At 37.1% G+C, this 24,978-nt stretch overlaps 2 protein-coding genes, 3 long non-coding RNA genes and 1 pseudogene across 9 annotated transcripts; 3 read left to right on the top strand and 3 right to left on the bottom strand.

Annotated features, from left to right (window-relative positions):
* Positions 1-3,156: 3,156 nt before the first annotated feature.
* On the bottom strand, positions 3,157-7,111 carry LOC147506586 (uncharacterized). 4 transcript variants are annotated; one of them, XR_015193840.1, is made up of 7 exons: positions 6,867-7,110; positions 6,542-6,596; positions 6,217-6,373; positions 5,878-6,124; positions 5,675-5,718; positions 3,725-3,816; positions 3,157-3,456 (listed from the first exon to the last, which is right to left on the bottom strand). It is a non-coding gene; the product is annotated as an uncharacterized LOC147506586 (long non-coding RNA). The 4 variants fall into 4 exon arrangements; XR_015193839.1 differs by having other exon boundaries at positions 6,217-6,342; positions 6,542-6,608; positions 6,867-7,109; XR_015193837.1 differs by having other exon boundaries at positions 6,217-6,342; positions 6,867-7,109.
* Positions 7,112-9,939: 2,828 nt separating this feature from the next.
* Positions 9,940-17,578, bottom strand: LOC147506585 (cytochrome b5-like). Its single transcript, XM_086558674.1, has 3 exons — positions 17,355-17,578; positions 10,473-10,539; positions 9,940-10,383 (listed from the first exon to the last, which is right to left on the bottom strand). The coding sequence occupies exons 1-3, from the start codon at positions 17,439-17,441 to the stop codon at positions 10,133-10,135; spliced, it is 405 nt and encodes a 134-aa protein (XP_086414800.1). The 5' UTR covers positions 17,442-17,578; the 3' UTR covers positions 9,940-10,132.
* Positions 17,579-17,717: 139 nt separating this feature from the next.
* Positions 17,718-18,437, top strand: LOC147506584 (uncharacterized). Its single transcript, XR_015193836.1, has 2 exons — positions 17,718-17,953; positions 18,066-18,437. It is a non-coding gene; the product is annotated as an uncharacterized LOC147506584 (long non-coding RNA).
* A 218-nt stretch (positions 18,438-18,655) lies between these two features.
* On the bottom strand, positions 18,656-19,865 carry LOC147506583 (uncharacterized). Its single transcript, XM_086558673.1, has one exon. It carries the CDS (start codon positions 19,736-19,738, stop codon positions 18,827-18,829), a length of 912 nt encoding a protein of 303 aa, XP_086414799.1. The 5' UTR covers positions 19,739-19,865; the 3' UTR covers positions 18,656-18,826.
* Positions 19,866-20,753: 888 nt separating this feature from the next.
* Positions 20,754-22,912, top strand: LOC147506582 (beta-hexosaminidase 2 pseudogene; annotated as a pseudogene).
* A 196-nt stretch (positions 22,913-23,108) lies between these two features.
* On the top strand, positions 23,109-24,715 carry LOC147506581 (uncharacterized). Of its 2 annotated transcripts, XR_015193835.1 has the most exons (4): positions 23,109-23,206; positions 23,335-23,381; positions 23,572-23,712; positions 24,072-24,715. It is a non-coding gene; the product is annotated as an uncharacterized LOC147506581 (long non-coding RNA). The 2 variants fall into 2 exon arrangements; XR_015193834.1 differs by lacking the exon at positions 23,109-23,206 and having other exon boundaries at positions 23,258-23,381.
* The last annotated feature ends 263 nt before the right edge of the window (positions 24,716-24,978 follow it).

Below are 24,978 nucleotides of genomic sequence, written 5' to 3'. Positions count from 1 at the left end.
ACTCTTCGATCTCCGAGGTGTGACGCACTCTCAACTCCCAAAAACCCATAAACAGTTTAAATATGCGGATAATAAAAAAACCAATAAAATTTTTTAACTTAAACAAAAGTCTTCTTCATTACAAAAATTTACAAACGAAAATACAAATAACTTTGTCTCGACTGAAACTCTATATCACCTCCAAGGAAAACAAAGACTATCTTGAAATGCGACGCTAACGCGAGCCACAAGCAGCAACCAATCTTCTTCAACACTAAACCTGTCAAGACTTATCAACTGTGTTCATTTAATGAGCACACCCGATAAGCAAACATGCAAATCGGGTCAGCATTATAAAAATCTTTGGTGTGAGTAGCCCTAAAATACAACATATACTTATACCAATATATACACAAAACCATACGGTTAGGTTAGTTCCTCCACCGGCCTTTAACTTCCAACAACTAATACAACATACCATACGATAATAATAAAAGGCATTTAGTTCCTCCCACGAGCTTTTAGGTTCGAGCTAAACTACTAACCCCAAACATATACAACCATCTATCTAGAGATATATCATTTACCAACATATTACCATAATTTTATTTGTTTAGACTTTCTTTGTGTGTCCCTAAAATCACGTCGTATCTATGTCTTTACCTAGTTTCCCGGCTACCACAATCGCTACCCAACGCCGAACATATACATCCATATGTCTCCCCTTACATAATGTACCACTCGTATGCGTAACTACCACTGGCGGGATGCCGCGACACTGTAAATCCTCACACGGAAGCCATTATGTAAGTAATGCCACTATTCGCATAAAAATATCGCGTCATCATCTATATTTTGCGAACGGAATAATCAAGCCACTATTCGGCTACGCCAGGAGGGCCATTCAAATTTTTATCAAACGCCGGAGGGCCAATCACATTACTTACACGAAGGCCATTCAGATTAAGCTGAAACGCCGGAAGGGCCAATCACATTACTTATGCCCGAAAAGCCATTCGGGATTAAGCGAACGCCGGAAGGGCCAATCACATGAGTTGTGGTAGCTAGGTTCTAGGATTTTTGTTCGTAATTTATTCAAGTGTCATACATTAATGACTCATAATAAATCCACTATATCACGTGCAGGTCAATTACCTTATTGCACTAAGCCATAATATTTAGAAATATCTCAATTATATCTCATAACCACTTTCATACTTTCACGTGCCAATATATTATTCAGACTACACCACACAGGTGGGAAATATTCACAAATACTATGCTACCTCATAGTAGCATCTCACATATATAATAATAGAGCGGTTATACCTTTATTTCTCCAAAACTATTGCATTCAATATATATATCCCAATATATCATATGATATCACAATTGCTTCAAACGTATCGCATATATCTTTATTATAGCGTATTAGGAATATAATGTCTCCTAACATCTCAATATCGTCACGTGTCAAAAATACACAACATCAATGTCAAATCTTTCTTAGATAATGACTAACCAATTATGCAGGCTTCCACAGCATTTTATTATTTGATTTGTCCATACAATATACAACATAAAACGTAGCTCAATTAAAACAAATCCAAGCGGTCACAATCAAAGCCCAATATTTATATGCTTTACACATTACTCACGTCAAATCTAAATTAGATAATGACAAACAAAGTTATATAATCTTCGACAATATTTTATTACTATATTTATCCATATACTCAAATATGTGAAAAACTGGAAAAGTCAACATTCCACAGTCAAAGTCAACGGTCAAAGTCAACGGTCAAAGTCAACATGTCATGGTCAAAGTCAAACTATCCTGGTCAAAGTCAACATGTCATGGTCAAAGTCAAACTATCGTTTTCGTGTTCGACAAGTCCAGGGTCATAGCCATGGTTCATGGCTAAGGTCAATGGTGCATGGCTCATCGGGGCTCGTGCCAAGGTAATGGATTCGGACCTATTCGCCAAGCCCCCAAACCTTAAAACCCGAAAAGTCTAAAAGTTGAAAAACCAAAAGAACTATTTTACGCCCCATGGACGGCCCCAAGAAATATTAGAACGGGCCAAAACTAATCCAAATTGGTCCAAAACTTAGTTGAACCGTAAGGCCCAACAACTTAAAACAAATCGGGCCCAACCAAAACAAAACATTTCGCCCAAAGTAACCAACCAAACAAGCCGGGAGAAACCAGGCCAGGCCCAAGCCGGCCGGTCATCTCCTTCCTCCAAACTCCACTGGGCACCAAAATCCGCCACCACCAAGCACTAATCGACCACCCCCTTTGATCAAAGCGGTTTTAATCCCCATAACAAACCCAACAACATTAATGAAAGCGAAAACCCCAACTCATACAATCCAAACCTCACCAAACTAGATCCAAATTTCTTGCCGCCATTAATGGTCGGGCCTCAAGCTTCCAAAACCCCACTCCAACAAACACCCTCACACAAACCTCAAACACACCCCCTCACAACCAAACATCAACCCATTCATCCACAATAAAAAACACAAAACCAACCATAATAGATTCATTGGCGATTTCTTGGTCGCCATTAATAGCCGTTCAAGCTTTTACCAAGCTTCAAACGGCCCACCCAACTCTCCAATACACCAACGCCCCACCAAAACAAACGCCCTAATATAAGTGGCAAGATTTAACCCATGGGGGCAAAGCCTCCATTACCAAAGCTCCAGAGTTTTGAACCGTTCAACAGTTCAATACAATACAACAGAGAAACCACTACACCATAAAAAACGTTTACTAACGGCTATATCCGTTACTTCTATTTTTACTAACGGTTATATCCGTTAGCTCTGGAGCGTCACTGTCACTTAGGCTAAATTTAGTAACGGATATATCCGTTACTACAATTAATTTTACTAACGTTTATATCCGTTACTATAAATATTTGTAACAAATAAATAACTGTTGATTATTTTCTAAAATTGTTTGTTTGTAATGGATATAAGTGTTACTAAAGTTTGGCGTCCTTCTCATGGTAACATTGTTACTAACAGATATATCTGTTACTAAATTATAGTCAAGTGGAAAAAATAATTCAAAAAAAAAGTCACCGTTCACATATAGCTTAATCTAGCAAACATCTCATTATTCCATCTTACAAAGATCTCCCATTCCACATCAACTCAATCAAAAAGTGAAAATCGAGAAACTCCACCCGATTAAACATTTTATAGAAATAACCCACCAATCCAATTCCAAATTTACAAATCGAACATATAAGAAAATTTACAAATCGAACATAAAAGATGTACATGATACACATCAATGGAGAAAATGGTGGCAGCAAATCCACTTAAGTACTTCCTCCAGCCATTGAGGACATGGAACAAATCCCTATAGTCTGTCCTCGTGGGACTTTTAGAGTCATTGAAAGTCCCTCAGCCAGAAGCAAGTATGAGAGCTAATATAGAAAGCTCCAATCCATATCCAATCTGACAAGTGAAAATGGTACCAAAAGTCAAACATTAACAATCATGACTCAATTCAAAACTACGTATCATCCTGGACCACCAACATTACTTGAAAGAGTGCAACTATTACACTAAAAGGTGACAAAACATCAATGTAAATTAAAAAAAAAAAGGGGATCCCTAATGGATCTATCATGGACTTTTCATTAGGTAAAGCTCACATCCTAATATCTATAAATTATGAAATACAGACACAACATGGACCTCAAAATGAAAGGAAGAAATTTACCTTAACAGAACACAAGATATGAATCTCTATCATTTGACAAAGATGGGCAGAAACTGTTTTCTTGTCACTACTTTCTCAAATTTCTTCCAAACCTATCCAAAAGAGAGAGAACATTTGAACACGGTCAATGTAAAAATGCAACTAAGTCGAAACAAAATGGAACACATGAAACCAAAAACTAACAATAGTAAGGCCAACGAGAAGTGTGGTAAGATCTGCTGGTAAAAAGAAAAGAGCAACAATATTAGATATAAGTACTAAAAGCCTTTTATATAAAGGGACTAAACGTATCAACTGCCCCTTCCCTATAATTTATGCTTAATTAATGAAAGAGGAACCAAGTGATAGCCTATCAGTAACATTTGAAATTAGTAAAAGATACTACCAAGACCTATTCTTGTGTCCAACTCTAACAACCAGTTGCTGCCACTATGTTTAGATTCATCCAGAAGCTCACAAACATATAAGATAGTTGCTTCAGAAAATACTATTCATTATTTATTTAAGTTTACTCCACGGTGAACTTAAATATAGCAAGCACGGCACAAATGAAGGAACAAACAGCATATATCCACAATGATAAACCTAAATATAGCAGTAATAACTTGAGTCAAAACTAAGTTGCAAGAGAGGCAAACTTCGGCTAAGGTCATTTCACTTGTTATGGTTAGCCTTTTCAAATATATAAGTGAATGAGAATGCTCAGTGACTAAGATTAAAGACCTCCACTTGCTGTATATAAGGTTTACCCATAGGTATCCCATCCCCTAGTAACATAAGTTTCTGAAGAAGTAAGAACTTGCTGTATATAAGGTCTACACTACATCTTTGGCATGAGTGCTTGATCACCAGCATGAATAAAAGAAATTAGATCTTTGACCAAGTCATCTGTACATGCACTCGCTAGTCATTGCTACAATGAGTTAAACCAAAGATACCACAATTCATTTAATCAATTGAGTAGGAAGCATGACTCCTATAATTTCTCATTTATAATACTCATGTATGAACTAAATATCTCATGAAGGAATCTAAGTTATGTACTACAAATAAATTAATATATAAAATGCTTATTTGTTTTATTTCTTTCTACTGATTACTCTCCAGTCTCCACATTACAGATTAAAAACAAATCCTTTTTTTATATCAACCAAAAGCAAAGCGCAGTACCTTTAGTGAAGGGTTGCAGGTAGATAAACACTAAAGACATGCTAACTAATTCTATTAGGAGATCTGTACCCGAAATCTAATGGAATGGAATAATCTGCAGTTCCATGGAAAAGGACAACAGGAGGAAGAAGTGAAACTACACTTTTGAATCTTGGGTATTGTACTACAACTTCCAGAGAAAATCTGCCCAAGAAGCAAAACTACCTAGTTGGTTCGGTATGTGTAAAGTTGGAGAGAAAAAAAACTACGGGCGAATGGTGTGGTTGAGCACACCATAAGCACCTCACCATTCCATCTAAAACAAGCTAGGTAATGAGAGCATATCACTATTTAAAACTAGACTACATCTCGTAGCATCCTAGTATACAACAACAAAGGTACCTCTACTAAACAAACAGTGGCGTACTGCATATATAGGTCTGTCCACGTACTTCTCTTCTACTTTATATGATCAGTCTCTAGGATATAACACTCAATTGTTTCAAACTCTTGAGTAACAATATGGAGCCGTGCAGAAAGCTACAGTATCAGGCTTACATATAATTTCAGAACTTCAAAATTTTTTTTTGAATCATTCATCTCTTATAAATCCAGTCAACTGAACCAACTAAAACTCCTCACTTAATAATTCACCCCAATAGCACTGAAATATTCAGAAAACATTTTTTTAATACCACCATATCAGAAATAAACCACGCCAATAAATTTCATAAGAAAGATGCATCACCCAATATACTACTTAAATAAAAGAAGCATATTTTTTTAATGGAAGATACAAACCTGTGATATTGAAGCTTGTTCCGATCAATAATAACCTCCAGCTACTGCAGAAAATGGAAGCATGAAATTGAAGATTGCTTCAGCCATTAATAACCTTAACTCAAAGAAGAATAAAACAATAGAGAGAGAGAGAGAGAGAGAGATGATTACAATATTGAAAAATAAAAATTGTTAACAATCAAATGATTCGGGGGGACAATTACCAATCTTAGGCACCCAAGAGGCTCTAAAGTTGTCAATGAAAGCAGTTTGATCAACAAAATCTTGGATGAATTCCTCGATGGAACTGACAGAATCAACTCCACTCCATATGCCATACACAATTTTCCCAAGACGTTTAAAAATCTCTCGCTAAACTTCAATGTTACTGCATTTCATGACAATGTTCCTCAGCCATATGACCTACGGACACGCCAAAGGCAAAACATAACAGGACAACAAAATATCTCCCTAAAAATTAAACATATCAGGTTAAGACCCAGAAAGATTTTACAGCAAAATCATCTAAATAAATCCAGATATTTAAATTCAGAGCATCTTGCCTGATTAGATCGTATTCGGCAGCTACATCGTCAACAAGAAACCCACTAACTTTCCAAGAGTGATTAATATTGCGAGCTCTATCAACAAGAACTCTCATCCATTTAGACACATCTTGCTTGGCGAAGCTACGAGTTATGACCCATGCAACAAGGAGTGCTTGTTGGTGAGAATAAAAAACGAGAATCATGCACACAGGATACTAAATTTAAAACATACTGTGATATTGCAGGAATTGGTAATCACACACACACAACATTAACACATTATTGGATCAGATAACAAAGAAAGGAGTGTCCAGGAATTGGTAGTCCCATGGATACATACCGTCTACTGCACTATATTCTGATGCCTCAAGCAACTCGATCAGTAGAGCGATTTCCTATCAGAACATCTAAATCAGGTAGTGTTACTCATAAAAAGTGAATTTTAACCATAAAGCAAGTTAAATACCAACTACCAACACTTGAATATCACTTCTAAAAATTCCACAACAGAAAAATGATTAATATTTAGAAGCCATCGTTCAGAATAAGTTCCCAAGTAATTTTAAGGGGGAGATTAAGGTCCTCGCCCCAAATTGAAAAACCCAAAAAGAAAAATAATTAGAATTTTTTAGAGAAGAGAAAAATCAGACTGAAAGGGGGTTTACCTGATTCGTCTTCCTCCTTTAAGCTCTCCTCCTCGATCTGGTTCGTCTGATTCATCGTCCCTAAACCAAAAAAGAAAGAGAGAAATTTCGAATAAACTGGTTGACTTCCTCTTTGATTGATATATCTGGAACCCTAGACTTCATTGCTTGAGAGGAGGACATTGAACTCGTGAAGGGAGACGAGCTTGAGAGAAGAGAGAGGTGATTCCTTTTGGATTTTGGACTTTATTTAATTTCTTTTAAGTGTGTTTTATTTTCACTTACGACTTTTCTAACAGATATAATTGTTACTCAAAATTAGAAAATAAAGAAATCCTTGGAAAATAAATAAAAAACAATGTACAGTAATGGATAGTGTAATGCCTAACGCTTATATCCGTTAGAAAGCCAGTAACGGATATAAGCGTTACAAATGGAATATTTGCCCTGTTACAAAATGGCCATTTTGGTGTAGTGAACAAAGAAAAACAAATGACGATTTCTATAGATTATAGATTGGGCTTTAGCTGCCCTTAACCGGCCATAAAGTTGACGTAAATATGGGCGATTTACCATTGTTGGAAACGCCATTGACGACTTAGAAGTTCCAACAGTTCCCACAGTTAAATTCAAATCCGAAATGTAACAAAGTTTAATAAAACAAAAGGCACGAAGTCCAATACAATATGATAATGAGCAATATCAAAAAAGAAACGAAGAGGACCGTGATACACCACATACGAAAAACTACAAATCCGGTGAAATAGCAAAATAGCTACTCACCTTTATCCCAAGCTCCGAATAATCCAGAAGTCCGAAAGCGTCGGCGTTCCAACGCTCTAGCCAACGCGTTTATAGCTCTGCCTCCATTTTCATTATTTTTATTATTTTTAAAACCCTATTCTCTATAACAATGTGTTTATATACTTGGGTCCCAAACTTTAAAGCCCAACATTTAATTTCGGGCCCAAAACCGGACTCCACGTATCCGAATCCAATCAAACCCAATTTTGAAAATAAATAATTAAATTAATTAATAAATAAATAGAAAAATACGTATTTAAAAATACGGGTGTTACAATAACACATCACATAGAATCATTTTTGCCAACACTTGATTATGAATGGTTAAGTACAATGTGACTAGCTCGAATCATCCCAGTAGTAAAACAAGTATACATATGATATTATACCCTACCCTTTACAAAGGTGAAAACAAACACCATCAACAGAGAGATAGTGAAATGAGTACTTACCATTTCTCTCATTAGGAGGTTCAAAGAAGCAAGAGAGAGACGCAAAAGAGTTTTGAGAGGCCGGGACTCTAAGTCAAGAAATCAATTCAATGCAAATACTTTGGCTATGTTTCAACTGCATTGAAGAAAGTCCTTACAATTAACCATGTTACTTGAAAAGATTGAACCACGAACCCATTCTTTTAAATTTTACTGGGCAGAAAAACGGTTGAACTGCGAACCCAAACCCGTCTATCTTTTATCCAAGCTCCAGACTATAGCAAAAACGCCCATGGTCCAGTTTTGATTATGGTCTCAGCCCACCAAATTAAAAACTAGCCACTTCCGTGTTCCTTGACTTCCTCCGCTTGTGTTTACAAAAGGCCTTTTCGATTTTGGTCCTCCTATATAATGGGTATTTTGGTCTTTACTAATCGACTCATTAAGCCTAAAAAATGATGAATTATACTTGAAAGTTATTTCTTTCTTCACTTATTTTCGGCTAGATTACAAGAGAATGGGTGCATATAAAAAAGCGTCCCTTACTAGTGCAGCAGTGAGTTCTTGCATTGCTTACCTTAGTGATCATGGTTAATGTTGAACACGTATTACTTTTAAGAAGGCATGCAATTAAAAGCCTCGTCCTTATTCCACCTTGTGAGCTTCATATCTGTTCCATAATTTATCTGTCATATTTATGTCTCTCAACTGAAAGTGTATCATGCAATAGGAAAGACGTGTTTTGATAGTTGGTACTATGAATAAGTTAATAACTTAACCATGATTTATGGTGAAGTTGTTATTCATTTATAAGAAATGAATGTGTGCTATCTTTTCTACCTAGTACAAACTTTGATCTTATTAGTAAAGTTGTTTCAATTATGGAAAAATCATTTTATCATTAATCTTTTTAGATTGAATCATTAACCTCCAGACAATCATACTAATGCAATGTCTTCGATAAATATTTAAATAGGTACACTAGCCAATCAATGAACTCTCCCTAATACAATTTTAGACATATATAACTGCTACAACTGAAAAGAAAAAAAAAAAACAATTGAGGGACATAAATTATGAAATAAATATGAAGTTACTCACAAGGTGAAATTAGGATGAGGTTTTCAGTTGCATGCCCTCTTAAAAGTAATAGGTGTTCAACATTAACCATGATCACTAAGATAAGCAATGTAAGAACTCACTATTGCACTGAGTAAGGGACGATTTCTTATATACACCCCGGCCTTCTCTTGTAATCTTGCCGAAAATAAGTAAAGAAATAAACAACTTTCAAGTATAATTCATCATTTCTTAGGTTTTGGTCTTCCTAAATAATTGGTATTTGGGATTTTGTCCGCACTAATCGATTTATTAGGCTTTGGTCTTCCTAAATCATTTTGACTAATGGGTGACAGTCAATTTGGTTGACTGTTTAGTTAAGACGATTTAGGAAGACCAGAGCCAAATAAGTCAATTAGTGAGGACCAATGCCCAAATACCCATTATTTAAGAAGACTAAAACATGAAAGACCCTTTCTAAAAGACAAAATGCCAAGGAGCAATACTCCAATAGAGCCACAAGATTTCTGGCTATCCTCCAAATGTCGCATCCTCTAGCGAAGACGTGCAACGCTGTTAAGAATTTGATAGTTACATTTTTCGTTTTCATGACAGAACATGATTTGAGAAAGGTAGTGAAGTGAAGTGAAGCTCTTCAGAAGTAGCATATTAGAATTAGGCTGGCACAAATACTGATAATTATCTAAATCATGTCCATTGAGACTTATATCAAGTAACATAGTAGTGTATTAGCAAATAACAGAGGAAATTTTATTCGACAGTGATATGTAAAGGCAAGAGATAGAAAGTGAGAGATTGCATACAATACTTCCAACAGGTGAAGGCAACCCACAGATAAGTTCACAACATATATTACTGACCAATTCGGATAATACAACAACGAAAACACTAAGACATCAAACAACTAAATATGGTCTTTTATCAGTCACTCCGGCTTATCTTGACATGTCTTCCAAGCAACACTCCATATCCTTAGGCTGCCTTTGTATAGAATCGAATGCCAAAAGCCAATCCTAAGATTGCCAATGGAACAAAGAATTGGAGTAACTTGATGAGAAACTCTGATGTTTTGTCCTGGTTATAATGTGGCTGCTTAGGAGGAGTATATGTATGCGTGGAGGGGATGGTAGATGTATCAAAGTCCCCGACATAGTATTCATCCATCATAGCCCTTGCACTGCTACTGTGACCAACATCCTCGAAATCATCAGTCGCATCCTTACCTGCAAACCATCAGTACCCACTCGTATTTAACTTTATTTTCTTAAAGAACTAGAAATCAATCTAGGAGATGTTCAACAGGCAATATTACCTGCAGCTGATAGCAACACCTCATCCCCACCAGGATGATCTTCCAGAAACTTCGTCACATCATATACCTATTTCAAACAAAAAAGAAGTGGTGTTGATGGCAACACATCAGCAAAAACATATATGATCGCAAGGTCCATGTGTTATCACAAGAGAAAGTATGCCCACTTTCTCTAATTTTCAGGCTGCGCCTTACTGCAATGGAGATGGTAGATGAGGAAGACAAATGATTGAGTGGAAAAACAGAAAAGTGAAATGCAGAACTTGGGCACAGTCAGTGAGTTAGATTATAGTCAAGCCCTCAAATAAGAGAGTATGATGTAATTGTTGACATATATGAGTGTCCCGAGCCTACTCTAATCTTCATTATATGATAGCCGGGTTTTGAGGAATCCACTCTCCACTATTGAGTAGGCAACTTGAAATAATGAAATCTCCCTATTTATTCAATTTATAAGCACCTCTCTCACAAAAATTAGAAACTCCCATTTTATTAATAATTTAGAAAAACCTCCTTAATGTAATTTAAATTATATAATTATTCTCCATTTTTCTCTTTGAATTTAGAACAAGCCCTCTTTTATTAATAATTTTTCCACTATGGAGCAAGCAAATTGAAATCTCTTTATTTGTTCAATTTATAAACATCTCCCTCACAAAAATTAGAAACCCCTCTTTTATTAATAATTTAGAAGAACCCTCCTAATGTAACTTAAATTATATAATTATTCTCCATTTTTTTCCTTGAATTTAGAACAAGCCCTCTTTTATTAATAATTTAGAAAAAAAACTCTCTAATATCACTTAAATAATATAATTATTCCTTATATTAAATTAGATGTGCCTCCCCTATGTAATTACAATTAAAAAAAAAAAAAAATGCTAATTATTGATCTCGAATGACAGGTTTCAAAACTTTAGGGAAAAAAAAACCTTGATGTGTAGCACGGTTTACATACTTGTATATTAATATAATTTACCTTTTACATAAATTTAAGCTTACGGAGAAACTAGCAATTTTACATTTTTTTTTTTTTACTTTTAGACTTTAGCCCAAGCTAAAAAGACCACATGTTCGGTGGCGCTGCACAGCAGCAAGGAACACCTGGCCTCTACCAAGTGCACAGGCACAGTGGGACTACACCTGCCACAGTCGCACAACCCCTAAACACAGGCCCATCTGGCCACCTTACAGCCAACCCCACCCTAGCGAACGATACATTGACTGGGGTGTGGTCCCTGTGGCACTCCTGCCCCTGTATGTATGCAGCCATGCACTGGGCCTTGAGCTTCTTCAGGGAGTAGGCCACCTTGAGTGTGTCGGCCACCACCTCTGCTCCCATCATGGCGTTCTTGTCCGACAGGGCCACATAGAAGCCGTATGACATCGCAACTATGTCCTGGTTGTTCTTCATGAGACAATTCAGCCGCTCAAGGGCTTGTGTCCTAGTGATGATGTGGGCTGGGATCACAAATGGGTTGGCAGGGTTCATCGGGTTAACAGCTGTGCGCACAAAGGCCTGGGGCAGCTCAGCGTTACCAACAGGGAAGCGCTTGGTCACGGTCAATGGAAAAAATAAGGTAAGAGAAGTCCAGCACGCCACCATAGCCGGCAAAGAAGGGCCTCACAGTCGTCATCAAGGTCTCCTAAGTCATTGCCGCCTTGAGGATGGCCTCCACAGCAGGGAGCCTTGCGGCCGCAGAGCCACAACCAGCTTTCTCAAGCATGGCGCGCACATTGTTGTCAGTGGCCCACTTGTACTTGAGGTCCACCTTGATAGGGTGACAGGACTTGTGCCACATGAGGTCCCGCACCGCGTCGACCCCATCCTCAAAAAAGTGCCTGATTGCTGCCGACCTCCAGAACTGCTTCTCCACGACATCAAAGACCTTCCGTGAATAGTCCCTCACATCAATCAGGTAGTGGTGCTGGCAGTTGATGAACGACCACCCTGTAGGGCAGGCACCCGGCTGCACACTGTACAATTGCAGTCATGGCTTCCATCTCCGCCTGTGTCAGCTCAAAGTTCGCAATCACATATGCCCTTACATCAGCCGGCAGGGCATTCACAGCAGCAGGGACAGTCGTGCGGGCAGTGATTCTACCCTCTCCCACTTCAACCGCAATCAGGGGGGCCAGCCTCTCGTCCACGATCAAGTCACCCTCAGCAATGTCGTAGAGGTTTGTGACCGCAGCCCTGACCGTCCCGAGTATGATGGCAGCCTTCCTGGCCATGGGCTCCATCACCGCGGCAGCCATTGCATAGACATATGCGCTCCTGATGAACAGGTCGGCCTCGCTCAGCGCCAGTGACGGAGGCATGTTCGCTATGGGTGCCCAATGGTACATGGCAGGTATGACGGCCTGGACAAAAGGGAATTGGCCTGCTCGAAGTTTCCATTGCGGATGTAGATAGGGTGGATCATTTGTATGTTGCCGACGTCAAACCTGTTAATGGCAACGGGTGCAGGTGGGTTAGCGGAGGGTTGTTCGTTCCCTCCATAGTTGTTGAGCTGTGGCTAATGTCCTAAACCAAACCGGAGAAAATATAAAAGATCGTGAATGATATGTAGATCAATACAAAGTCGTTCGCGAGGTAATGTGTGTCTGTTGGCAACTTAACAGTAATTTGGTTCAGATTCAGGGGAGAGATCAGCCACGAATCAGTGTTTTAGTTTATGGGGGGAACCAAAAATAATAAAAAATGAAACTTTCAAGAAAAGAAGTACAATGAGACTGTTGTACTACCAGAGGATAAAGGATAAGTAATGACCATGAGATACTTAAGTTAAAGAAAATGATGATCCATACTATTTACCCCCAACCAGAAGTACTTGAAGCAAATTTGGTCAGCAAGAGAGTGCACATGAAGAAGGGGATACTGAGAAGTCGCAGGTTTAGAATTTCATGGCCAAAGATAATTTTTTTTTTCTTCCTTTCTGCAGTGTATGAGTCTATAACAATCAAATAAATTCTTAACTGGCTACAAAAATAGGAGGACAAAGCAAATGTGACTACAGATAACCACCAAAATGACATGTTTACCGCATGCATAATTCATGACAAAACATGATATGAGAAAGGTGGTTCAGTGAAGTGAAGCTCTTCAGAAGCAGCAGATTAGAATTAGGCTGGCACAAATACTGATAATTATCTAAATCATGTCCATTGAGATTTATATCAAGTAACGTCGTAGTGTATTAGCAAATAATAGAGGAAAATTTATTCGACAGTGATATGTAAAGGCAAGAGATAGAAAGTGAGAGATTGCATAAAATACTTCCAACAGGTGAAGCAACCCACAGATAAGTTCACAGCATATATTACCACCCAATTCGGAAAATGCAACAACGAAAACATTAAGACATCAAACAACTAAATATGGTCTTTTATCCAGTCCTCCGGCTTATCTTGACATGTCTTCCAAGCAACACTCCAGATCCTCAGGTTGCCTTTGTATAGAATCGAACTGCAAAAGCCAATCCTAAGATTGCCAATGGAACAAAGAATTGGAGTAACTTGATGAGAAACTCTGATGTTTTGTCCTGGTTATAATGTGGCTGCTTAGGGAGGGGTATATGTATGCGTGGAGGGATGGTAGATGTATCAAAGTCCCCGACATAGTATTCATCCATCATAGCCCTTGCACTGCTACTGTGACCAACATCCTCGAAATCATCAGTCGGCGTCCTTACCTGCAAACCATCAGTAACCAGTCGATTTGACTTTATTTTCTAAAAGAACTAGAAATCAATCTGGGAGATGTTCAACAGGCAATATTACCTGTAGCTGATAGCAACACCTCATCCCCACCAGGATGATCTTCCAGAAACTTCACATCATATACCTATTTCAAACAAAAAAGAAGTGTTGATGGCAACACATCAGCAAAAACATATATGATCGCAAGGTCCATGTGTTATCACAAGAGAAAGTATGCCACTTTCTCTAATTTTCAGGCTGCGCCTTACTGCAATGGAGATGGTAGATGAGGAAGACAAATGATTGAGTGGAAAAACAGAAAAGTGAAATGCAGAACTTGGGCACAGTCAGTGAGTTATATTCAGAGTGATAGTCAAGCCGTCAAGGAACAGAGAAAGAGAGAGTATGATGTAATTTGGTTCAGATTCAGGGGAGAGATCAGCCACGAATCAGTGTGACACCAATAGTTCAGGGGGGAAAACCAAAAATAATAAAAAATGAAACTTTCATAGAAAAGAAGTACAATGAGACTGTTGTACTACACAAGCTTAAGGAGAACAAGAGGATAAAGGATAAGTAATAAGGATAGTCAAAAGGAGCATGAATATGTTTAAGGAGTTGTGTACATGTGTGCAAGAAGTAAAGAATTTACAAGTAATGACCATGAGTTACTTAAGTTAAAGAAAATGATAATCCATATTATTTACCCCCAACCAGAAGTACTTAAAGCAAATTAGGTCAGCTAGTGCACATGAAGAAGGGGATACTGAGAAGTCTCAGGCTTAGAATTTCAAGGCCAAAGATAATTTTTTTTTCCCTTCCTTTTCTGCAGTGTATGAGCCTATAACAATCAAATAAATTCTTAACTGGCTACAAAAATAGGAGGAGAAAGCAAATATGACTACAGATAACCACCAAAATGAAAGGTTTACCTCATGCATAATTCCGACCAACCTATCTATGTATCTATCTATCTATCTATTCTGTATATTCTATTCTTTCTACCTATGTCCAATAATCCATATACGTCAAAGCAGAGTCCACGCTTACGGTGCAATTCTCTCTCCTAGGTGGTGCTCTCCTTCGAGAGATTGCTACATCACAAGAGTTTGGATTTTATTAGGAAACATGAACCTTTGCAATATATATCATAATTTGTTGATAATTAATAGAAATATGTAGTAATTTGATTCAAATAGGAAAGCACTACTAAGTACTAACTCCTCTGTGACTAGTATTTTCCTTGACTAAAAAGTCAGTTCCCGATTTTCCACTTGCAATGCAATGTTTCAGATCATTTTAAAATGCCTGTGCCAACTCCGTATTGGCAGCCACAGTGGCCGAGCCAGGAATTTACTCCAGGGTGAGCACAACATAGATTTGTTTTCTCATGAAGTTTAAGTCATACGAAAAAAAGTATGCAATACACTCCAAAATGAAGCATTCTTTTCAGAATAAGAGAAACTAAAATGTCCAAAGAAGTTTGACAAACAAATTAGGTGTTGGTCCATCTTAAATCGTCAATTTTTTAATTTTTATTTATTTCAACCTTAGCTTACTGATATGGTAGTTAAAACCTAAGAATTCATTTGGATGCTTCCTTAAGTGACTAGTGTCACTAATTAGACACTTGGCTTGAAAGCCCAAACTCATTTATACATAGGCCATCAAACTGCTCAGTCTCCTTTGAGAGATCGTGCTTTGCACTCAGCTTATGAAAACTAAGGAATTCTCAGAGTGCATTCTTTTCCTAAAAATGTTAATCTTCAAAAATGTTCATTGTTTCGTTAATCGTGGATTTTGGGGAGTTGATAAATGTTCAACTAGAACCTATAAAAGTTAAGTGAAGTGCTACTCAGTAATAATATTTGGACAAGTGAAGACTTGAGTTATGGACTAATTTCAAAATACTTAGGAACTATGAAAAAATGGTATATGTTGGTATAGTAAATGAATATTTACCTCCCCAGAACTCAGGGGTAGCATGCCCGCCTTCCCCCCGGAACATTGTACCGAAAAAAAGTGGATGAAGGTGGGCACTATTCAAAACATTCTCGTCGAAATATTATGCAGCTAACATAAAGAATTTAACTTTCAACTGGTTTGGGTAAACTAATAAGAGTCCTGACAACTACTTCCAATTTTCATAGACATTGGTTTTGGTGAGGAGGTCAGCATAACTACAAGTGGTATGACTATGAGATAGAGGTACAGCTGCATGAAGTCTGTCTAATAATTAAATACGGTTAGCTACAATTACACGTTTTTAGCTGTTTCTGGAGGGAGAATAACCAAAACTTCTACCACTTGACTATGTCCGGAAACTTTTGAACAACTAAGTGACTAACCTATAGCTGATCTGCACAAACCAACAGGCTACAAGTACATGCTCTATAAATAGGTACGAATGACTAACCCAGGTTTGAAGTTTGAACTATAATTAAAGCATTGTTCACGAAAAACTTTCAAGTCAATCTCATTACGCCTAGCTCAATAAGATGAAAAATGCAAATGAGATCAATATTTGTTGATGAAGAAAAATAAAAACAAAGTGAACTTCATAAAGGAGAAGTCTATGAAGTAGTATACACATTACATAATACAGATATTACATGAAGCATTACTCTTACTTTTTTGTAGTTCTAAACTTCTATGTTATCTAAGCCATCTACGAATATAGTAAAACACCTGTGTGCTAAGCATCACAATCCTATAAAAATACTGTACACTCTGTCCCATTTGTAACCAACAGCTTTGGGGGGTGCCTTAATTCTTAAAAGAGTTCATGTGCTTAAATTTGCAAACAGACTGCCTCCTTGAGATCAAAGTCAGGGATCCGAGTTATTACATATAGATCCATCCCTCAATAGCAAAGCATTTCACCATAGAATTTAAGAATCAAGTAACAGTTAAAATGCTAAACACAAATATACTGCAAATTATATTAATTAACCACCATCATTCCTAGTTCTTAATCAAATCTTTTAAGTAAACATTAAGCCCTTTAATCAACACAGTCAGTAAAAAGTCCAAGCAAGTAGGATAAAGTTCATATTTTTCAATCTAAAAGTTCAGATTGAATCAACTGAGATTCAACTACTCAAAAAAAAAAAAAAAAAAAAAAAAACAATCTTTCCAATCTAGACTACACTAAAAAAGATTTCAACAACAGAGCAATACCTTGCCGTCAATAACAAGCCAACAGTCTTTAGAGTTGTCATGTTCAGAAACCTCAGCTAGAGTAAACACTTTGCCTTCACTTCCCATAACTTGTTCTTGGTTTGTTGAGATGGGAATGAAGTGAGGGTAGATGAGAAAAAGAGTAGAAGACAAAGAATGTGTGTGTGAGAGAGAGAGGGGTGAAATGAGACTTGTACTAATGTACCAAACACATAAAGACAGATGAACAGGAAAGAGGATATTGACTATTGTTTTGTGGTAGTTGAGAGGACCTTTTTGGGTTGGTGAGTAAAGTTTCTTTAAGTGGATTTAGGGAAAAATATTAATCTTATTTTAATGCTCTAATCATATTAATCTTGTTGGGCATTTTGTGTTGGGCAGACCAAAAAAAAAATTATTTTACAAAATTGTCGTTGACAAAAAAAAATTGTAATTTGTGCTGGGTACCCCACCTACATCAAAGTAAATTATATTAATCACTTGAAGACTCATCAAACTAAGTTTCTTTGGAGCAGAATCTGCGCTTACGGATAGAGGATCCTCCACGAAGAAAGCATATGGTATACCTTGGAGGGGCAGTCCTCGCAGGGATCATGGAAGTACATCTCTCTCTTTCTCTCTCGTCAGTCACACACACACACTTGATACTTGTACAATGACTTCTTCTGCCTCTTTGGTTGAGACCTTTAGTTTTACATGGCTTAAATGCAGGATGCACCTGAGTTCTGGATTTCGAGGCAGGATTACCTAGAAGAGGGAGTTGGTTGTTTGAGCAAATGCGGCCAGGCATAGCAAGGACTGAGAGATTCAAAGCTTCTGTGTGCCACTTGCATCTTGCACAATGAAGACTGTACAATTAAGTATGCTTTAAGAGAGATGTTCCATTTACATACCTCTTCGAAGTGTCTATTTGAATCAGTACAAATGAGATTGATTGTAAAACCGTTTACATACCTCTTGGAAGTGTCAACGTTTACCTCAATAGCAATGCTTCCCTTGGAAATTCTAGCATACTTGTATTTTTCTGATGGACATAACTCTTAAGTGCTAAATAAATACCTCCGTTTGTAATTGACTACAGAACAGCAAGTTTCTGAAGCTTACCAAGAATACTGGGATGCATAATAATGCTTTGATCTCAGGATTAAGCTGTACAACCTAACAACCTGTCACAGCTTAGCGTTTGAAACCTAATTTTTGCGTGTTAACTACATAATCTTATCAGCTGTATCAGCTGAAAGGTACGTTAAACTTAAAATCTAATCCACAGAAACATTCATGCATCAATCATAAAACAGATCTATGAAATCGAAATTAGCACCATATAATAATAATCTAAGAGTCGTTACATTCTAAAAACATCAAAATTTCAAAAGGAAAAAAACAGAATGAAAAGTCCTCTCTACTCTCGACAACAGGAAATTGATAGCACTCTTAAATAATCTGGCTATGTAACACAGCACAGTCAAGTTCTAAAAAAATAGCTCCTGTGCTAGAAGTGATTGTCTTCTCTTCCTGGAAGACTTGGCTTTCTCACTCTTGAAATCTTTCTCAAGATGGTCTACCCTCTTGGACAGAGCTTTAATCAAGTTATTTTGCTGCTTGTTACTGTCACACAACAGCATTACCTTTCTACGCAATCTCTCGTTCTCCTTGACAATTCTGTCCATAGTTGCTTTGCCCTCCTCGCTATCATCCTCCTCTTCATGTTCAGCTTCTTCCAGGTTCTCTTTTTCTGCAGATGATAACTCTTTCGCGCATACTTGTTTTGCAACCAATAATGGCTCGAATTCTGTGCATTCAAATTGATTAGCAGCAGAGCAATAATCATCTTCTATTGAAATTTGCCCAAAGCTTTCACATTGCATCACTTGATCGACAATCTCCCAGTTCTCTTGGGTTTTGCAATTAGTCTCAGTTTGATCATGAACATTATCTAGTCTCTCTTGCAACATGATGACTTTCTTGATAACCGCTTTTCGACAATCTCGAACCCCAGAATCAACCCCACGTACAGAATCCAACTTTAACAACAATCTCATCAACAGCTCATTCACCTTCAACCTTTTCTTATCATCTCTCCTAAACAACTCAACTGAAACTTCCTTGTCAATCTCATCGACTTCTTTTTTTATTCCCTTAATCTTTTTCACACACTTCCTAACAAGATACCCTCTAAAAACCTTCTGAATTCTCGTCGCTGCCACTGGTTTCGATACTGCTTCCGTTTCCTCTGGCCCAAAAACTGGTATATGAATAACCTTTGGTGTCTGAGTTTGACCAAGATTGTCGACTGATGGTTCACGTCGACGAGATCTTGGTGCTTCTCGGTGTAGATAAGGAGATTGATTCCAATAGTGTTGAAAAAAAGGATCATCCATCATGTTCGATTGATTTCGATTTCTCACAAACAAAGAGACCTGTATGTTTTTTTCTAAACCCCTTGGCAGTGTTTTTATTTATAGCAAGTTTTAACTACTTGTTCGAGTAGGAGTCTACTTTCTAAATTCCTAGTTTCTCGGTTGTTCTGGAAGTTTCGGCCCCAATTTAATTTAGATCCACCCCCACATTGGATGGCGGGTAGATTTTTTTTAAAAAATCTTTTTTCCCACACGCTGTTCGAGAGTGGAGAGTCTAAAAAAAAAAAACAAAATTCCTTCCTACGCACGATTGGTACTGGCTGCTGTCATAAAAACCATTGGTTTTGGAAACGCTAATCCGCTATCATTATCCACTGTACTATTGTGATTTGGTGGGATAGCACACCAAACTATTGGACTTAGCCTTAGGCACCCCAATATCTTAATTGGGCACTATGCATGTGTATCCAAAATCCATTTGAAGGTTATTAAAAATAATTCGTTATGAGTTACATAATTACTTGCCTAATAATTACATAATTAAGAGCTAAAACAAATAGACAATCACTGGTTTTATCAGAAAAGGGTCATTGCCTAAAAGTTCACCAAGCACATTTTTGCATTAGTTTTGGAATTAATGAGTTTTTTTTGGTTAAGTTGGAATTAGGAGCATCTTTAGGAGAGAAACCAAGAAAACACTAAAATTTTGAACAAAACCAAAAAAACACTAACAAACTTCATGAGCGATATCAAATAGTTGACATCAAATGACCCGCATCGTATAGCCCACGCAGCTTTCTCAAAACCGCGTTATTGAAGCCCATCTTAAAAGCCCAAGCCCATGCGGTTTTCCAGAAGCTGCGCGGTGTTTGAAACACCGTGTGCTATGTCTTTATAAACATGACCAAAACCGTGTGGTTTATTCATTTTTAACTTTTCTCTCAATTCATAAACCCTCTCTTTAGTAAAAAAAACAAAAACCTACCTAAACTCTTGAAATTTTATATGGATCATTTTCAACCTTTCGACAGTGTTGACGATGAGTATTGCAAGATTACCAAACGACATTGGTGATGTAGAGGTAAGAACCCAGAAAGTACAAGGCGATTGGGAAAAGAAGTTGACGCGCTACTGACCGATGATAGACATCTCTATGTACTTGAGTATCAATTGAACGACTTTGATTGACAATTTAATCCCAATGAAACACTTGATATGCAAGTTGTGTCTTCTACACGTGATACAAAACCCGTGTCGAGTGTAGTGACTAATTTTCAAGTAATTAATTAGTTTTGATTAAATATTTTGAATATTATGCATTAATTAGTTGAGTTGGACCAATTAATTATTTATCTTATATGTATTATTTTTTTTTTTCATAATATCAGCAAGTTATTGATTACCGAGTTAGATCGGCTTTACTTGGTGTTAGAGAGTAGTGGAAGGTTCTTAAGAGTTTGGATGAGTTTGTACATATTACAGATAGTATTTTGTGAACACCTTTGGGTCTTTTGGCTGATGTAGATTATGAAAAGACTGATTGGTCAAATTTTTTAAAATCCCCACATAAATACATAATAGGATTTTGATTGAGGAGTTAGGTTTCTACAATTCTACGTACTAACAGTTCTGATTTTTAAACATTGTTGGCTGGTTACTTTGGTAAGAGTCAACTCCTTTTATTGCATGCCTTGGTAACGTGAATGGGCTGTGGGCATGGTGGTGCTATGTCAGTGAATACTGATAGGTGACATCTGATAGAATTTCCACGGATGCTTATTAGCATTTTGCGATCAGACTCCGACCAAATTGCTAGATAGAATCATCGGTTAGTTTGGGAAGTTAGCAATTCAAGTTTGTACTACCTATTGAGATTGGACCCTAAATCCTACTTGCATGCAAAAAAAAAGAGATTGGACCCTAATTTAATCGTTTATGAACATGAAATGGTATTATATTGTGTATGTAAATTGGAGCCGGCCAAAATATGCCAAATAACAAGGCCTAATTGACAGATTGGAAACATGGTTTGTATAAGTTGCATTTTCCTCAGAATTTATCTTCAGACTCTTCATGGTTCTTGTTTCTGGTTGCAGGGCATACAGGTTCATGGGCTGAAGCTTATCCTGAAATCGTCGCTTGTGCAAACATGTTCTGGTTACCATCCGGAACTGCTTGGGAAGATCGACTTGCATCTGAACCTGGAACTGGTCACCTTAACCCACTTCACCCAAAAACCTATGAAGTCCTCAAAAATGTCATCCATGATGTTACAACTCTATTATATTCCCAGAAAACTTTTACCATGGAGGAGCAGATGAGATTGTTCCCGGTTGTTGGAAGGCTGACCCAAGCATCCAAAAGTTCTTATCAGATGGTGGAACTCTTAGTCAACTTCTCGATATCTTTATAAATTCAACTTTACCATATATCACGTCGCATAACCGAACTGTGGTCTATTGGGAAGATGTCTTATTGGATGCAACTGTGAAGGCAGACCCTTCACTTCTCCCCACTGGAAGCACCATTTTACAAACATGGAACAATGGACCAAACAACACTAAACTCATTGTTTCCGCGGGATACAGAGCAATAGTTTCATCATCTGAGTTTTACTATTTGGATTGTGGTCATGGCGATTTTCTGGGAAATGATAGTAGCTATGAGACTTTAGGACCTGTTCCAAAAAATGGTGGGTCATGGTGTGGGCCATTTAAGACATGGCAAACGATATATGACTATGATATAACATATGGTTTAAATGGGCAAGAAGCAAAGTTGGTTATAGGAGGAGAAGTTGCACTTTGGTCAGAACAAGCTGATTCAACAGTATTAGATGCTAGACTATGGCTTCGAACTTCAGCAATGGCTGAAACATTATGGTCAGGGAACAAGGATGAGAGTGGTAAGAAGAGGTATGCTGAGGCAACTGATAGGTTGAATGAATGGCGTTATAGAATGGTGAGCAGAGGTATTGCGGCTGAACCCCTTCAACCCCTTTGGTGCATTTCTCACCCAGGCATGTGTAATTCTAATTATATTTAGTGATTTTATTGGTAGAAAAATCATGTTTGATCATAGGCTGTGTGATCCAAAGCCTAAGTTTATAACTTTGAATTTTAGTGGAGAAGAGAATGTTCTTTCCACAGCTATTTTTTGTTGAAAAGTTTGTTAATCAATGGATAGAAGCAAAAAGGTTTATGTGAAGAGTACATTTTGTTTTAAATTTATCTTATATATAATGGGAAAACTAGCCGCCATTTATTAGTTCCCGTATTTTATTTTTTAGACCAAACTTTTTAATCTAAAGGGTACCCAAAAGTTTCACCCGCGAAATTCTCGGAAGGCTTTAAGTGCAAGGGGCTTTAAGTGCAAGGATATTTCCGATTTTCCAATTAGTTCCCGTTCCCCGGTTTGCAATCACTCTCTTTTTGCCGAATAATAAACCGAAACAGACGCACCGTTTCGAGTACTTTACCAGTTTATCTACAGGTATAAAATTAACATCAAGAAAAAAAAAAAACTTCTTTCTCCAAACAAAATAACGAAACTCCATCACTTATCTTTCTCAAATTCATTAATTCCTTCTTTTGCTCTCACCATTTAGACCTCGTTTCCAGATTAAAAAATGATGCGTACAATGTTCCATGGCGATCTTCAGAAACAGGTTTGATTGCATTTTCTTCCTCATTTTTCTTCCACATAACTTTTAATTGTTTGAAAAAATGCCTGAATAACTCTTATTCTTCTTCCTCATTTTTCTTCACTTGAATTTTGCTACTATTGGATTGTTTAATATTAATCAATTAGCGCTTCCCAAAATCTGTTTGAGGCTTTCGTATTTTTGTCAAACACAGGTCGCTGTTAGAACTTAGAAGGACTACTAACAATAGTGTCGTTCAAAATGGGATTCTGGACAGTCGATCATAAATTTGCGAGTAATGATGTGATCCTCTTACTCTTTGCTTCTGCCTCGCCTTCGTCTTTGCTAATTCGTGGTAAGTAGTGTCTCTGTCTTCTTTTTTCTTCTCTTAATTGTTACATAGTTTGTAGTTTAATAAAAGTCCACATAGTATTTTTCTTTTGCCATTTCCCTTTCATGCATTTGCATAGCATCGAGGCATGTTCATGTGCATTAGTTTGATGGAATTGATTTCTACTCTCAAACAATCAAGGTTCTTTCACTTCGTGTCTTTCATTTTCTAAATCAAAATGGAACAACCACCAAAAAGGTTTGTTTTCTCTCACCCATATATACTTCTTCTTTAGCCCACAATTTATTTTCCAATTTCATTTTTTGCATTTATCTTTTGTTTAGATCAGATTTGTATTTAGAGTGATTTTATTGTACTTTCAGATTACAATAGCAGTATCAACAGTTAATCCAATGGTGTGTGTTTCGCAACTACCATTTTTCAGGTGTGTTCATTTCAATTTTCGTCCTTGGTGATTATCCCCAGAGTTTAATGCATTATTTGTTACTAAGACGTACTATGTGTGAACTAGATTGGATGTGCATTCTTTGTTTCTTTATACTAATGGATTGCCATACTATTGTTGCTTATGTTCTTCATTTTATAGTTGGTATTGTTAATTCTGTTACATGTTGCTCTGTTGTTTCCATTACATGCTTCACTCTATACTGTCACTCGATTCTTTCCAATGCATTTTGATAGTGTAATACTAATAGCACTATGTTCCTAATTTTCTGTTACGTGGAATTAAGCGTGTACTGCACTTTTATTGTTTTCCACTGTTTAGTTTGTTATCAAGTAGAGTTTAGAAAAAAGTTGAATTGATTGACAGATAAAAAAAATTTAAAATCTCTTTTCATTAGTATTTCTTAATTCATATTACTCTTGGATTTCTTTCTAAACATTTTATTAATTCATTTTAGTATTGTTAGAGTTAATTTCAAACACAGGGTGGGTGAAGGAATGCTTCATTACAGTTTCGCTCAAAATGGGATTATGGACCAATTTAAAGTACGCTTAGGTATTCAAATATCTAGATACATCATGGAAACACCACGGTTTTGTCCGAATATACAACTCTGATCTATTACTTAGTAAGAAAGTGCACTGTTTGGGTTGTTGCCATTGACTTGACTTCACTTGGTACTTTCATATTAATTTTATGACTTCCAATTATATATTGTTTTATTCTACTGGTGGCTTTGCGTATCCAAAAAAAAAATTGTTTATGTATTTTTGCTTATAGCTGTCTCTGGATTTCTAATTGATTGTGTGTGAACCAGTTTCTCC

This window comes from Coptis chinensis, chromosome 4 (genome assembly GCF_015680905.1).
Source record: "Coptis chinensis isolate HL-2020 chromosome 4, ASM1568090v1, whole genome shotgun sequence".
Lineage (NCBI taxonomy): Eukaryota > Viridiplantae > Streptophyta > Magnoliopsida > Ranunculales > Ranunculaceae > Coptis > Coptis chinensis.
This window is presented reverse-complemented; position numbering and strand designations above follow the sequence as displayed.

Bases quoted from the DNA above. Each gene is read 5' to 3' on its own strand.
- LOC147506585 (XM_086558674.1), bottom strand. From the start codon at position 17,441: ATGGGAAGTGAAGGCAAAGTGTTTACTCTAGCTGAGGTTTCTGAACAT. The intron at 10,540-17,354 runs GTATTGCTCTGT...TGTTTGAAATAG, and splicing joins GGCTTGTTATTGACGGCAAG to GTATATGATGTGACGAAGTT. The intron at 10,384-10,472 runs GTAATATTGCCT...GATGGTTTGCAG, and splicing joins GGTGTTGCTATCAGCTGCAG to GTAAGGATGCGACTGATGAT.
- LOC147506583 (XM_086558673.1), bottom strand. From the start codon at position 19,738: ATGATGGATGATCCTTTTTTTCAACACTATTGGAATCAATCTCCTTAT.